At 40.2% G+C, this 17,072-nt stretch overlaps 1 protein-coding gene across 3 annotated transcripts in view; it reads left to right on the forward strand.

Moving 5' to 3' along the window:
• The first annotated feature begins 4,338 nt into the window (after positions 1–4,338).
• The window catches only part of ZNF200 (zinc finger protein 200), a 41,191-nt gene continuing 28,457 nt past the window's right edge, over positions 4,339–17,072 (forward strand). Inside the window, exons 1-5 of one of the 3 annotated variants that reach the window (XM_043976969.1) lie at positions 4,339–4,735; positions 8,446–8,913; positions 10,545–10,903; positions 12,793–12,884; positions 13,218–13,347. In XM_043976969.1, the coding sequence (XP_043832904.1) occupies positions 10,657–10,903; positions 12,793–12,884; positions 13,218–13,347 (469 nt within the window). In that variant the 5' untranslated portion in view covers positions 4,339–4,735; positions 8,446–8,913; positions 10,545–10,656. Of the gene's footprint in view, positions 4,736–8,445; positions 8,914–9,237; positions 9,621–10,544; positions 10,904–12,792; positions 12,885–13,217; positions 13,348–17,072 lie in introns of those variants that run through there. The other 2 variants (XM_043976970.1, XM_043976971.1) reach the window with 2 other exon arrangements.

Below are 17,072 nucleotides of genomic sequence, written 5' to 3' on the forward strand. Positions count from 1 at the left end.
TCAGATACCACCTGTGCTTGCCTGCACTTCCCTTTAACCCAAGTGAGACAGACCTTTCCTGTAGTACTTCTAAGTTATCATGAGCTTGTCCTTTTGTGGGTTCTGTCACTCCAGAATTCATTTTGAGGCTTGATTTAAAGTTGTTTCAGAAGAAATGGGGGAGAACTCAGGCAACTTCCTGGGTTTTTCTAGCAAAAGAGGCTCTGCCTCTGACCTCCAACTTTATGTTAAAGTTGGCTCTGATCCTGGGATAGAGAGGGCACTGTCCCAAGCTTCAGGGTTTTTTTGTGCTGCTATTTTCAGAGCTAGTTCTGGGGGGGGGGGTCTGGAAATTTTCAGTTATTCCAAGATGATATGATCCAAGGAGAGGCACAGTCACTGCTCCCCTGGTTTGTACTATGGTCTGTAAGGAACCTCAAGTACTCTTTTCCACCCTGAAATGTGGATCAGGGTACCCCCTCCCTGTGACTACATACTCTAGTATGTTGGTGCTCCTCCTTGCCCTGGGACTGTGACTTGGGCCTGAGTCCCAGATCTCTATATGGGCAATGAAACAGAATCCTGCACCCAGTGCCCACAAAAGGTTCTTGTAATCTCCTTCTGACCAGTTGTCCAACCCCCTTATTGTCTACTGGCTAAGAGCTTCAGAAGTCACTGTCATACATTCAGTCACCCCCAACGCCAGCTGCTGACTTACCTGGTCTGTACTGATGCTGGCTTGTGAGGGCTCAACTTGTGCTGTACTGCACTACATTCTTTCTATTGAGACAGAGCTTTCCTGTTGACCTTCTAAGTTGTCTTGGGCTGGAACATTTTTCACCCTGTCATTTTGTTGGTTCTGTTGCTCCAGGCATTATTTTAAAGTTGGAGGGAAATTTGGGAGAGCACAGGTGAGTCCTTGCTTTTATTTTGCCATCTTGACTCCTACCCCTTTGACAGACTCAGGAACTCTGACTAACATAATGACCAAAAACAATTCTGAGGGATCATGATGTAACATACTACCCACCTCCTGACAGAGGGACTCTAAGGTGAGGGCCTCTAAGTTTAGATTGAGGCATATGTTGGCAGCATGGCCAACATGGAAATTTGTTTTGCTTGAATATACATGTATGTATATTTTTGTTTTTCTTCCTTTCTTATTGTGGGAGGGAGATGTGGAAAAATTTTAGAAAAACTTTAATGAATTGAAAATTGACTGAATTTGAAAAAATTTAATGAAAAAAATCTATCAGGTTGCTATTTTTAGGGTTCTTAGCATTTTAACCTTTAGACGCAGCTGCAATTGGTTTCCTCTTGCAATTAGAATGACATGCTAAAAGACAAATATCAAAAGAAGAATCTATAAATGCCTTCCAAGTGATGAATCTGCTCAATAAAGTCATATGCTCATGGAATGATATAAATATTTAGCAGTGTCTGTGTGAAAAGACAGTTTTACAGATGAAATGTATAAAATCTCATTACATATCAGCCTTAATAGATGAACATTTGCAATTGATTTTGATCAATTTAATGAAATGTCATCCTTTCAAAAGAATTCAATTCTTCTCATCAGTAGATCTGTATTACAAACAATTGTACTCACTTATTTTTATATTTGAAATCCATCAATAAACAATTTATGGAAATGTTTTCTCTCTTATTATATAAAAATCTATATATACCCTGAACTTTTCCTCTTGACTCACAGTCTCTTATCTTTTACAGAAAAAGTTTGCTGACTTCTGAGCTATAAAATGGAATATAAACTCCTTAGTTTGACATTTAAAACTCATTACAACCTTGTCTTAACCTACATTTTCTGCTTTACTATATTAATTTACTCTCTACTACTCATACTATGGTAAAGTCAAACTGGTCTTCTTAACTGTTATCACCAACATCTTGATCACCATCTTCTCTTCTCCTCCCTCTGGAGACAGCCCAGGACCCTGAAACCAAGAGCCCTGGAATAGCAGTGCTTCTCAAACTGCTGGACCTTCTTCCAGCCCAACCCCTATGACCAATTGCCACCAATGGGTAGATCCAGTCCTGAGAATGGTGGTACCACCCAGATCATTAGTCTTGCTTTCAGCCGAGCCCTTGCAGTCATCATCTGGGGAAACAATGCCTGTGGAAAAGGGACCAACCATCCCCAAAGCAATTGCCACTCACAGGTTAAATGGGCTAGCCTAGTAGAGGGAGTAAAGAATCAAGGGGGCGAAATGGGAGGCAGCATGCATCATGCAACTCAAACCACCAACACCACCTTCATATAGGCCCCAATGGAGATAGTACAATATTTTGGGTCCAAAAGCCCTGGAAACAGCAATGGTTCCAGTCTAGTCCCTACAGACATCACCCTGGAAAGCAACTGCCATGGAGATACAGCCTGATAACTGCTCCTGCATATGATACTAAAGAAGGAGCATTACCATATGCTTTGCCACTATACCCTAAGGACTGGGGACTTTTCCACCTGAGGAACTGGTGAAATTGACCCTATATATTTGTTGTCTCTCTGATTAAGATGTGAACTCAGGAGAGTAGAAACTCTTTTTTGTTTCTATCCCCAGCACTTATAACAGTGTATTGCACACAGTATTTAATATTTGTTTTTTCATCCATTACTTATATATGATGTTTCATCTCCCAGCACTAAGCCTTTGCCCTGGATTTCCCCCATACCCATTATGCATTCCCTCCTTACCTCTGCTTCTTAGAATCCTTAATTTCTTTCAAAGCTTAGTTCTACATGAATCCTTTTTGTATTTCTCCACCCACTAGCTGCTAGTGGCCTCCCTTAAAAAAAATCTTTTATCTATTTTATACATACTGATATATGTGCACATTTTTTCCATCCCAAGCCCCAATAGACTTTAAGCTCATAGAGGGTAAATATTCACTTTTGTGTTTCTATTCTAAGTCCCTAGCATATATGGCACCTGACACATCGTTAAGAGCTTAATAAATATTGATTGACAGTGGTAGGAGTAAAAAGAGAAATACTAGTTATCAGATGGCAGGGGCACACCACAAAATGGTGGCAAAGTTGGAAGAAGCAGCATCCTAAAAGGAAATGTCAGCATGTTGTACTGATAGAGGAACAGGAATTGAATTTGGGAGACTTAAGTCTGAATACAGGATTCATCACAGACATGGGAAAGCATATCATTTCATGTCTTCAGTTTTTTCTTTGTAAAATGGGGAAAAATACTATTGGTACTACCTGACTCACAAGGTTTGGAGGAATTCTATAAATTATAAAGCCCTGAATTCACTGACTTTTGTTTAAAACAAAACAAAAAAGGACACTCTCACCACCCTGCTTTCTTTGCCCCAGAACTAAGGAAATTAGACTTTGTTTTAACTAATTTCAGATTAACTTCTGTGAAAAGTATTAAATTCCTAAATCAGGTTTTAGTCTCTTTAGAACACACTTTTTCCTGAGTCTTAGTGTCCTCATCTGCAACAAGAGTGGCTTTAACTACATGGGAGACTGTGGCATACTGGCTAGAGAATGGCCTTGAATCTCGTCTTGAAGAGTTGGGTTCAAGTCTTTTATCTGACATAAAAAACTAGCAGATATGGGGAAATCGTTCAATCTCTCATTGCCCAACCAGTTCTTTAAACTATGTCATAAAAGTCATGCCACAGGAAGCCTTTATACCTACATTGTTCTACATAAGCGTGTTTATGTATGTATACACACACACATATATGTATGTAAAAGTATGTGTGTATATGCATATGACTTATCTATTCATTCATCCATTTATGTATTGACTTGTACTGTGGGGGAAAAAAGTCCCAATGCCCTAGAGTTTTCTGCAATCCAGACTTCGGGGAAAACGTGTAGAAAAGAGAAACTATATTCTGACAGTATAAGAAACGTGAGCTACCACTATTACACCATGGTTATTGCGAGGGGATGCAGACAGGATGATTTCTCCAGTAGAAGGAATAATTTTAAAAGAATCCATTCGCACTCTCGGTTGCTCCGCCTGGTAAGGACCGGAAGGAGGGAGAGGGAGTCAACCTGCGGCCCAGAATGGAAGTCACTAAAATCCAAGACGGAGACTGCGCAGAGGCTGCGCCTAACTCCCTTCTTCCCTTCCACTTTTAACATCGTAGAAAACACCACCCACCACAACCTCCCCCGCTCCAGGCTTTTCTGGAAACAGAGGGACAAAGCACTAACGTCACAGGTTAAATTTCATTTCCTCTCCTGTCTCCGCCCCCACACCATCCACGCGTGGGTGGAGAGAGCCGGAACTCCATTTCCCGGAAGCCTTTACGGGAGCCCGCAGCCTGTAACTCCCGGCATGCAGCAGCTTCAGCCCTTCATGGGACTCCGGTTGTTTCCCGGCTCTCCTTCGAGAGGTCGCTGGTAGATGGAGCAGCATTTTGGGTCTATTGATCAGCTCGCCTGCGTTCACGACCTTGCCGGCTCCACCGCTTCTTGACTCGAGTTCCTGGCTCCAAGCGCCGCTCCGAGCGGGGAGACCAGACATCCGAAGTGGAAACGAGGCACCGGGAGTGACGCCACGACTAACTAAGGCTTCACTGTGTTCCAGAAAACACGCGTCACTGCCGCCATCACCAGGGTACAGTCGCCTCGACCAATAGATGGAGAGGGTTCTTCCGCGCGGGCGCGAAACAGGACCAATCACAGGCAAGGAGCAGTGGGCTTTTCCCATTTAGTTCTATTTCCTGGTCTCTTCTGGAATACCGGATTCCCTCGACCCTAGAGGTGAGTGGATTTGTGGGTTGCGGCCCCTCCCTCATTCCATCTGGTCTCCCCTGGCCCGAGTAGTGGAACCCTGAGGCTGGCTAGGGTAGAGGAAACTGCTGGCCAGGTGATCCCCAGGGAGGGAGAAGCTGCTGGGCGGGGCTGAGCTGGGAAGTGCTGGGCAGGGCCAGGCCAGGGCTATGGAGCGCGAGGTCCGGCTAGTCTCGGTCTTATTGGGTATCAGGAGTGCCTGGGGGAAGACCGGGGAGGACCGCGGGAATCGGGCCTGCGCCCTGAGCCGATACCGAGCACTGACATGCGCTGTACGACGCAGCCCCTCGGCGGCCTCTCCGGAGACCCCGGCGTTCGCACGCCTCTCAGCCCACGGGACCCCGGGAGTGTCGAGATAGAAAAGGAGACAAAAGGCCTGGGTTACAGGACACCACGAATGGAAGTGAAGAGAGGGAGGAGACGTTGGGCCAACCTTTGAAATTATGTGGGAATTACCCCAGAGTAAAAGGTTCATAGGTCACCTAAAGCCAGGAAAAGCCTTATGACTCACCGATGGTCAAAAACTGAAGTAACGTTTGCCCAAATAGACTTAAGCGCCGTGGTCTCCTTGTGAGATATGGCTTGCAGATCTTCTTTTCTTTACCATTTAAAGATATGCTGAGCGCCTACCAGTAGAGATCAATGAAACCTTAGATATTATACATGTAGTTCAGCCCTTTAGTTTTTGGGGATGAGAGAACTGAACCCTAAAGCAAGGAAATGACTTGCCAAAGACAACATTCAATAAGTTTGTGGTAAAACTGGGACGATAACTCCTGGATCAACTTTTTAGGTGTCATGCTCTCCTATGGATTCACCAAACTGGTGAAGCTTACCTCGGTAATTTTTTAACAATTCAATATTGAAGGTCATGCCAAATTATCACCATGGTTAGTGGGGGGGAAATAAATATATAATTCTCAGGAGCAGCTAGGTGGCGCAGTGGATAGAGCACCAGCCCTGGAGTCAGGAGGACCTGAGTTCAAATCCGACCTCACACACTTAACACTAACTGTGTGACCCTGGGCAAGTCACTTAACCCCAATTGCCTCACCAAAAAAAAAAAAAAAAGATGCAATTCTCCCCCTCTCCTCATCCAAGTTCATTGCTAAAATCTATGAACCCTTGGCTTAAAAACAAACAAAACCCACGAATTAGACCTTAGCTCCCAGTACACTTAGACTGGAACAGTGGTCTTCTGACTTACAGACCAGTGTTCTTAACATTATAATTTATTCTCATTGCTTGTTATTAAACAACATTTCTCGGTCTTCATCTTTATGAACCCTTCTTAAGTATTTGTACTGTATGTTTTCTTTTTGCCTTGATTTTGTGACATCACATTCATCGTTTTCTTCATCTCTACAGCCATTCCTTTTCTATACCTTTTTTTTGTTTGTTGGTTTTGGTTTTTTAGTGAGGCAATTGGGGTTAAGTGACTTGCCCAGGGTCACACAGCTAGTAAGTGTTAAGTGTCTGAGGCTGGATTTGAACTCAGGTACTCCTGACTCCAGGGCCAGTGCTCTATCCACTGCTCCACCTAGCTGCCCCCTTTTCTATACCTTTTGATGTCCTTTTTATTTTTTTTTACTATTATAGTGGGTTCTGTCCTTTGCTTTCTTTACCTGTATTAGAATATAAGTTCCTTAGGATAGAGCCTTTTGCTTTTTTGAGGCACACAGTAGCTACTTAATTGGTACTTGTTGAATTCTTTTGTGTTTTCTATGCCTCCTCAGTAATCTTATCTACTTTTTTTAATCTTACCTACTTTTGTGGCCTCCTTTTCCTTTTTTTTTTTTTTTTTGGTGGGGCAGTGAGGGTTAAGTGACTTGTCCAAGGTCACACTGCATTTGACCACAGGTCCTCTTGAATCCAGGACCAGTGTTTTATCCACTGCGCCCCCTAGCGGCCCACTGTGGCTTCAATTTCCAGCTCTTAATTTTCTCCAGAGTTCCATATTTATATTTTTTATCTACCTTCTAGATTTATCCATTTCGGTATTGTTGGTACATCAAGCTCAATAAATCCCAAACTAAACTTTGTTCTCCCTTAGCCTTTACTTGATTTCCTGTATCTGTCAATATACCACCATTCATCCTAATCACTGAGTATCTTTGACTCCTTTTCTGCCTTGCTTTTGTTCAGTTGCCAAGCCCTGTCTTTACTCCAAGATAACTCTTGAATTCATTCTTATCATTTATTGTAATACAAGCTCATCCTTAGTCTAAACCATTGCAGTTATCTGATCTTCTAACCATTTTTTTGCCAACGTATCCTACATATGCTTCCATATTAACATTTCTAAAGCACAGATAATCTGATCTGTTCATTTTGCTGCTCAAAAACTTTGATGGTTCCTCATTGCCTACCAAATAAAGTAGCAAAAAAACTTTATTCTTACATTTAAGGCAATAGTAGAGCTTTAGTCTATCTTTCCAATTTTATCTAAGTGCTATGTATTCTGCCATTACCATTATGTATTCTACACTTGAGTCATACTGAACTAATTGCAACCTCCAAGATTCCTCCCGAACTTCTACCTCTACATCTTTGCTTGTTCCCCTCCATCTCCATATTTTGACATTAACTCATGGTTCAGGGCTTAATTTAAAAATGCTATCTCTGAACCATTCACTTGAAGATGGGGGGAAATATTTACATTTCCTTTACCTAATCTCATAGTACTTTATACATTCTAGGCTTCCATGTGTTGGAGAATATGACTCAGGAACAAAAAACAAAAGAAGTCAAAGGCTTGTAAAATACTTCAGCACTGCTATCCCATGAGTTACTTTTCTCAAGAAAAGATGTTGTACATAGTGATCACTAAGTAACATCACAGTAAAGTGAAGTTGACTTTATATATCGGGAAACAACTAGTTAGTAATATGGAAATCATTTTAGAATCAGTACTATATTTGTACTATAAGATCATTGAGGGATAGCTAGGTGGCGCAGTGGATAGAGCACTAGCCTTGGAGTCAGGAGGACCTGAGTTCAAATCCAGTCTCAGACACTTGATACTTACTAGCTGTGTAACCTTGGGCAAGTCACTTAACCCCAATTGCCTCACCAAAAAACAAAAACAAAACAAACAACAAAAAAGATCGTTGAGTTGTTAAAACTGATCAAAATCAGTGTTATATGTGAACATGTAGAATAACACTAAAAGAGTTTCAGTCTGACCAACAAGTTGTTGACATTGATAAATAGCAACTAAAAAGCAGTCACCATAATTAGGAAACAAAAAAAGCCAAGAAGCCACCTTAAAAAGCAAATATTTGCTCTCCTTTTAGTGATAATGTGGCAGTAAAGGGAAGTACTCATTAAGAACATAAATTCATGGGGCAGCTAGGTGGCGCAGTGGATAAAGCACCGGCCCTAGATTCAGGAGTACCTGAGTTCAAATCTGACCTCAGACACTTGATACTTACTAGCTTTGTGACCCTGGGCAAGTCACTTAACCCTCATTTCCCTGCCCAAAAAAGAACATAAATTCATTTACAAAATATAGTGTAGAAGGGTGATGGAAAACTATGAGCAGTATCATCTAAAATAGTACTGGAGTGAAGATAAGTGTGCAAAATGCATGGTGAAACAATCAGACCAGCTCTGGAAGGAAAATTAAAAGGTGAATAAGATACATCAATTTCTTTACAACAAACTATTTTTTCTTTCAGTAACATTGGGATCATCGCGTTTGGATGATAATATGTCTCAGGTGCTGCATGAAAAATCAGAAATAGTACTAAAGAAAACAGATAGCAAGACCAAGACCAGACTTCCATTTAAGACATGACAAGATTTTGAAGGATTGATTCTAAAGATCTCTGAGAGTATACAGATGCTAGAAAACAAAAATAGACCAGGCATGATGGATAAGAAAACCTACTTCAGAGTCAGGAAGACCTAGATTCAAGTTCTACATGTATCACATAGTGGTTATGTGACTCTGGGCAAGTTAACTCAATGCTCTAGGCAATTCTTTAAGGACATAAATTGCAGAACAGTTACTGATCTTCATTGATAGAGGGAATTTCTTCCCTGGCAATTTTCTACAGTGATGGAATCTCCTACAAAAGCTTTGAGAAAAGTTTGTAAATAATATTGAGGACAACCGACATGAACATATGAGGAAGAAGAAGCAAGTAAGCTTTTGTAAATTATATTCTTTAGTGACCACATCTTCATAGTCACACAATTGACTGAAAGGTAGAAAAAATAGAAAATCTCTATCATCTTACTGTAAAAAAGCATTTGATTCAGTTCAGAAAAATGCTACTTAAAGGCTCTCCAACAGGATGTCTCCCATACACATATAAAATCATGTTTCCTAGAAACGGGGCAGCTAGGTGGCAAAGTGGATAAAGCACCAGCCCTGAATTAAGGAGGACCTGAGTTCAAATGTGGTCTCAAACACTTCACACTTACTAGCTGTGTGACCCTGGGCAAGTCACTTAACCCTCATTGCCCTGGAAAAAAAAGGAAAAAGAAAAAGGAAGTCAACAGAAGCTTTATTTTCCATTTATCAAGCAAGGCATAAAACTGGGGAATAGATTCACCAAATTTGTTTGCCACCATCATGGAAGACATCTAGTTTAGAATCCAAATGGTGAAGTCCTCCAAATGCTCCGGTTTGCAAATAACATTTGTTTTTGATTTTTACCAAGCCTCAGAACATTGCAGAGCCTCCTAAACAAGATTCATAATTATTCAAAAGAGTTTGACCTAACAGGAAAACAGAAACCAAGTGGATAAAGATTGCTTGTTATTTAGGGTAAAAACTATGCAGTTGGTTGGAAAACCCATTGAGCCAATCTATTAGTATATAAATTTTGGAGAAACACTTGAGATGGTCAGTAATCTAATTTTATTATCATCTACATGTATCATGACTCTCCCACTAAGATTTTAAGTTCTGGGGGCAGCTAGGTGGCACAGTGGATAAAGCACCAGCCCTGGATTCAGGAGGACCTGAGTTCAAATCCAGTCTCAGACACTTGACACTTACTAGCAGTGTGACCCTAGGCAAGTCACTTAACCCTCATTGACCTGCAAAAAAAAAAGGGAGAAAAAGATTATAAGTTCTTTGAGGATAAGGACTGTATTTCATCTAGCACAATGTGTCAAACATACTGGAGTTTAATAAATGTTTGTTGAATTTCAAGTAGCACTGTGATAAACATTGAGCAGTGATAAAGTGTTTTTTCTCTCAAGACATAAATACATCAACACAAAGAAATAGCCATCACAGGTCTAGCCTCTGTTCTTAAACCTCAAATCTTTTCTCTGATTTTTGAAGGAAAATGAAGTTAAGTTGATGTTTCTTAAGTTTTACTTATCTCTGATATTTTTAATTATGCTGGTTTCAGAACTTCCTATTCACATGACTCCCCCCACATTCAAATTTGCCGCTTGTTGTTGGTTTCTTTGTTTAGCTTCACTCTAAAGATATGAAGGGATATGGGATTTTGATTCACAGGTCGGGGAAGGGGGTAAATAAGTTCTGTATAACACTAGGTGGCTCAGTGCTGGGGCTAGGATCAGGAAAACCTGAATTTAAACCTGGACATTTACGAGATATGTGGTCCCAGGGAATTCACTTAACTTCTGTTTGCCTCAGTTTCTTCTACTGTAAAGTGGGGTTAAATTGTATTTACTTTCTAGGGTTGTTAGGAGGATCAACTGGAGTAATATTTGTAACATGTACAATTAGGTACTTAAATGCTTTTTTTCTTGTTTACTTTAGATAGTAATGTTGTCTTCTCTGTTTCCTTAGGGTTCTGTGTGACATAGTCATCTAGCAAAAGTCCAGATCCTGTTTGAAAGGGCCTCCCTTCAGACAAGAGGTTTAATACATAGCTGAAATTGTGGAAAATCTGAGACTGACAATGGCTGCAGAAGCGGTCCTGACACCCCCAAAGCAAACAGGATCCCTTATACTGAAACTAGTACCAGGCCCTAAAATGGGTCAGGATGCTCTCCAAGAATCTGTACCTCCCAAGACCATCCACCAATTAGTACTGGAGCACTTCTTTACCTTTCTGCCAGAGAAGAACCAGTCCCAAAATCATAAGACTGGCAAGGAGGACACCATAATCGTAGTGAAGGATGTTACCTCAACTCTGCAGAACAGAGGTAAGAAACAACAATTTCACTTGGGAGAAAGGGAGAATCTTACCACTTTTCTCCCCACCAAAAAAGGTGAGAGGTAGGGAGCAATAGGTATTTCTTGCCTAGGATAGTGGATATTGTTTAGTTGATTTTTCTCCCTTTCCTCCTTCTACCAAGTCTCAGTAATCAAGAGAGTAATTATATCCTCAACATAAAAGATAGTATAGGGGCAGCTAGGTGGTGCAGTGGATAGAGCACTGGTCCTGGATTCAGGAGGACCTGAGTTCAAATCTGGCCTCAGTCACTTGACACTTAATAGCTGTGTGACCCTGGACAAGTCACTTAACCCCAGTTGCCTCACCAAAAAAAAAAGAAGAAGAATCTTCATAAAAGATGGTATAAAGGTGATAGTCCCACTGTCCCCAGCTTTGGTCAAATCATCTAGAGTGGTGAATGTAGAGATTAATTGGGAAGGGCGGGAGATTTAAGGTCAATTCTTATAAAGGTGAGTTGAAAGAACAGGATATTTACACTAGAGGGAAGTAGATGTAAAGGAACAATGCCATGACACATGAAAATTTGTCATTACACTTATTTTTTTTTCAATACTCTGTTTTATTTTATTCATTTGAAAACATTCTTTTTTTAATTATGAAAGTATTTTATTATTTTCCAGTTACATGTAGAGCTAGTTTTCAACATTTGTTTTTATAAGATCTCTAGTTTCAAATTTTTTTTTCCTCCCTTGTCCCCTCCCCAAGACAGCAAGTAATCTGATATACGTTATACATGTACAATAACATTAAACACATTTCTGCATTAGTCATGTTATAAGAGAAGACTCAGAGCAAAAAGGAAAACCTCAAAAAAGAAAAACAGCACCAAAACCAAAAGAAATAGTATGGTTCAATCTGCATCCATGTTCCACAATTTTTTTTTTTTCCTGGATTTGGAGACCGTTTTCCATCATGAGTCCTTTGGAACTATCTAGTACTGTTATATTGCTGAGAAGAATCAAGTCTATCATAATTGATCAACATGTAATGTTGATGATACTGTGTATAATGTTCTCCTGGTTCTGTTCATCTCACTCATCATCCTTCCATGTTTCTCTGAAATTTTCCTGCTTATCGTTTCTTACAGCACAATAGAATTCCATTACATTCATATACCACAACTTGTTCGGCCATTCCCCAGTTGATGAGCAGCCCCTCAATTTCCAATTCCTTGCCACCACAAAAAGAGCAACTATAAATATTTTTGTACATGTGGGTCCTTTTCCCTTTTTTATGATCTCTTTGGGGAAAAGACCCAAAAGTGGTATTGCTGGGTCAAAGGGTATGCACAACTTTATAGCCCTTTGGGCATAATTCCAAATTGCTCTCCAGAATGGTTGGATCAGTTCACAGCTCCACCAACAATGCATTAGTGTTCCAATTTTTCCACAGCTCCAACATTTATTATTTTCCTTTTTTGTCATGTTAGCCAAACTGATAGGTATTACACTTATTCTTAACTAGGATCAGCAGGTAGAAGTTGAAGGGAGGCAGGTTTGGGCTTACATTTCTAATCATTGGAGTTGCCTAAATTGGAATGAGCAGCATTGGTGGTAGCGGTAGTTCCCTTGCTGGAGATATTTAACCAGAAACTGAATAATCACTTGGCCTCAGTGAGGGGACAGGGCAGGGGATGTTGTAGAGTAGATTCATAATTTAGGTAAGGATTGGGTTAAATGACCTTTGAGGACACTATGATTTTAATATTTATGCCTTGGTCTCTAAGAAAGGTTGATGCTTCAAAATCTGATACAGAAGGGAAGAGGGCAGCCTAGCCCTAGAGACTAAGGGAGAGTCTGAACTCTGATAAGTTGGAGTCTCAATATTGGCTGTCTTTGCTACTTTCTCTTCTCTCAGCTCATCCTGCTTCTTGGGTGACTATTTTCCCCAAGGATAGGCGTATCCATAAACGGGAGATGGTGCCCCAGACCTTTCCATCTGAGCTTCAGGTAAGCTGCAGTTCTTCTTTGTCTTGAAAGCAGCCTTCTCTCTCCTTCCTGCTTAGAAAACCTGATTCTAACAACTTCAGCTTTGAGAGAGGAAACTGGGTGGCCTTATGCTAGATTTTCTTTGTAGGTGCTTCTTCACTGCTCCCACTCCTGTCCACTATCTTTATGTTGCTGATATTTTTCCATCTATGCTATATTAGTAATAATACTCAAAAGTTTATTTTACCTCGATTATATCTTTTTCCCTTTACCTTAATATCTGCTTCTCATCAAAGAAATTAGAACCATCTCAGAGAAAATAAGTACTAATTGAGGAGTCTGTCATTGTTTCAGGAGCCTGTGGTATTTGAGGACCTAAATGTGTATCACTCCCAAGAGGAGTATGTGGGCCTGGATCTTGCTCAGAGGTCCCCCTTCTCCAGGAATCATGGAGAGGAGGATGTTGGTGACATGGTCTTAGAAGGTAAGAATTCCCTTGAATTTGGGGAGCTGTGGGATATTACAGAGTATCATAACTGAAAGATACTTTAGAGACAATATTGTCCAAACCCTTCATGAAGAAACTGAAACTGAGACCCAGAGAAATGAAAGGGCTTACCTGAGGTCCCCTTGTTAATATTAGAGCTGAGACTAGAATTTGGATCTCCCAAATCTGTGCCTGTTAGAACAACACATCTTCCCTGACTCCTAGGACACCTGAATAATTTCATGTCCAACTATATGGTTTTGTGAGAGTATCAGCTTTCTTTAGTACTAAAGCCTCTGGGAGAGTACTTGCTTTACATGTGTGCACACATCCTGTTTTGCCCTCTATTCCCCTAGATATCACATTGAGCTTAATTTGTTGTTTAGAAGAGACATAGAAGTCATTCACTAATATTTACTGCATATCAGAAATACAAATGGTAACAAAAATTAATGGAAATGTCCTAAAGACATCAACTTGTATGGGCAGCTAGGTAGTGCAGTGGATAAAGCTCTGGCCCTGGATTCAGGAGGACCTGAGTTCAAGTCTGGCTTCAGATACTTGACACTTACTAGCTATATAACCATGGGCAAGTCACTTAACCCTCCTTGCCCTGCAAAAAAAAATAAAGATGTCAACTTGCGAACCCTGTGGTATCTGCAAGTTCATGGATATATAAATAGATTCATTTATTGATGCTCCATAAACATTGAAGACTTGCTATGTGCCTTTAGTGCTGTAGTTATTATGGGGGAATATAAGATCAGCCCTTGGCTCAGAGAGTTTACAGGGCTAGTAATGAACGTAAGACAAAAATATATATTTAATACAAGTTGGAGTGTGATAAGTGCCCACAGAGAAGAATGAGCTAAATGTGACAGTTGCTTAAAAGAGAGGGAGAGATTAAATTTGACTGGACCTGAAGAAGGATTCTCTTAAGGTAGGCTTTGGAGACTGAGTAGGATTTGGGCAAGTAAGAAAAGACCTCAGATTATTTAGTCCAGACTTTAATCAATTAATTAAACAATGCCCTTGGTGCCAGATTTAAAAAAACAAACTAAAAAACAACAAGGCATTCCTTATCTTTGACCTTAAATCCTATTGGAAGATATTGGGGATTGGTAGCCAGGAAAGAGACCTTTAGGGCCTAGGCAGTCACAGAGATCGTGAGTAGAACCATGGGGCAGGCAACTGCTTCCAGTAACAGTGGAATACTATTTGTATATCCTTGGCAAGAGGTAAAAAATGGGTGGGAAATGGGGTGATTTTTTTTGACATGGTGGCAGGACAAATGACTACATACCTCAGCTGGATAAGATGAACCATGGTCAAAGGGTCAGGCTAAGTTGAGAATCAACACACATCCCTCAGCCTGAACACTTTGGGGCAAGTTCCTATGCAAGAATCTCTTGAAAGTGGATATTCAGTTTCTCTCTATATATCTCCAGTGATAAGGAGATCATTTGTTCACAAAGTAGCCTTTTTAGTAGTTGGAAAGTTATAATTGATTTTTTTTCTTTTGGGGGGGTGCAGCAATGAGGGTTAAGTGACTTGCTCAGGGTCACACAGCTAATGTCAAGTGTCTGAGTCACATTTGAACTCAGGTCCTCCTGAATACAGAACCAGTGCTTTATCCACTGTACCACCTAGCTGCCCCCTGTAATTGATTTTTTAAAAATCTTTATCTTAAACTTAGTTATGCCTGTTTTATAATGCCTATTTCTTGGCAGTAGTCCTTTTTGGAGCAACACAAAACAGGTTTATTACTTCTGCATAGTGTCCCTTCAGTTATTTCAACATATTTTGCCTCTGCTTACTGTTCTCTTGGCTAAACATCCCTGATTTCTTCAGGTTTCTTTTATGAGATGGTTTCTAGAACTCCTAATCACTTTTCTTCAAATATATTCTTGTTTGTCACTATTCTTCTATTGTGTTACCTAGGCCTGTGAACCACAGTGTTCTAGATTTGGTTTAACTATTATAAGATATGATGGAATTGTTATTTACCGCATTCCAATGTAATCTGTGTTAATGTGTTTTTAAAAGTATTAGCACAACATAACTGCTAGCTCTTATTCAACTTGTGGTCAACTAAAAGCCCCAAATGGGAATTGAAACCTAGTCAAGTGGGCAGCTAGGTGACGCAATGAATAGAGCACCAGCCCTGAATTCAGGAGGAACTGAGTTAAAATCTGGCCTCATACACTTGGCACTTACTAGCTGTGTGACCCTGGGAAAGTCATTTAACCCCAGTTGCCTCACCAAACAAACAAAAAAAAAGGAATATACTCTTAAAAATTATTGTTTATCCCTCCCCAAATAACTTTTGCTTAAGTGCTTATAACTATTGATATTTACCATATTAAAATTTAAAGTGTCTTAGTACTATTATTATTAAAATAGTTTTGATTTTTGTGGACCCTGAAAGGGTTTTGAAGACCCCAATGTAGAGTATACTTTGAGAACCTTTGTTCTAGAACAGTAGTCTGAATATAAAATTTGGAAAGGCAAGTGCAGTTGAATTTTTTTAACCCAAGTACAGAATGGAAAAGACATGACTAAAACTTCATATGGAAAGAGATATCTCAGGTTTTTGGTGGGCCATTAAATTCAACATGAGTTGAATATCATGCAATAGGTAAAAAACCCTATGTGTTCTTAAGCTACATTAATGAAAGGATAGTATATCCTGTTGTACTCTACCCTAGTCAGACTGTATCTAGAGTAACAGGTTCATTTTTGAGCACTATATATTCAGAAGAATATTGATTAGCTAGGATCCAAATATTTGCAATGCAAGGAGACTGGAAACCATGCCTAAGAGATTATTGAAAGAACTCTGGAGGGACATACTAGCTTTCTTCATGTATCTGTCATGGAAAAGAGGTATTTAATTTATTTGATCCCAGAGGACAGAATTTGAAGCAGCCAGTGGAAGTTGCTAAGAGACACATTGTGACTCTAAATAAGTTAAAAACTTATAGGAACTGCTGCAGGACACATTTTGAGTTCCCATCACTAGAGGTTTCAGGGAAAAATTAGATGGCTGCTTGTTTTTTTGTTTTTGTTTTTGTTTTTTTTAGTGAGGCAATTGGGGTTAAGTGACTTGCCCAGGGTCACAGAGCTAGTAAGTGTCAAGGGTCTGCGGCTGGATTTGAACTCAGGTCCTCCTGAATCCAGGGCCAGTGTTCTATCCACTGTGCCACCTAGGTGTCCCTGTACCAGTATGTTCTTAACCAAATCATTCAACTTATGATTCCTCCAAAATATCTTCTACTTTTCCACCTCTCTACCTTTGTTCATTCCATGTTCTTCTTATTCAGTGTCTTTCTCCACATCTCTACCTTTTGATATTTTATCTGTCTTTGATGAGAATGCTCCTATGACACTTTGGATGAAAATCCCCTCCCTGAAACTGATCTCCTTCCTCATTTGAAGCTTCATAGAGTTTTCCCTCCCATTAAACTTTGATGCTCGAGTATAAGTCATCGAATTTTAGAGCTAGAAGGGACCTTGGAACACAATTATTTTCTCTATGAAGTATTTACTTTTTTCCCACACACAAGTTTGTAAACTTCTTAAGGACAGAGATCACTGTGTTTTCATCTTCATATCCTTTACAACATCTTGCACATAGGCTTCAAGAAGTGTGGGCTGAGGGGGCAGCTAGATGGCGCAGTGGTTAAAGCACTGGCCCTGGATTCAGGAAGACCTGAGTTCAA

This window comes from Dromiciops gliroides, chromosome 1 (assembly GCF_019393635.1).
Source record: "Dromiciops gliroides isolate mDroGli1 chromosome 1, mDroGli1.pri, whole genome shotgun sequence".
NCBI lineage: Eukaryota > Metazoa > Chordata > Mammalia > Microbiotheria > Microbiotheriidae > Dromiciops > Dromiciops gliroides.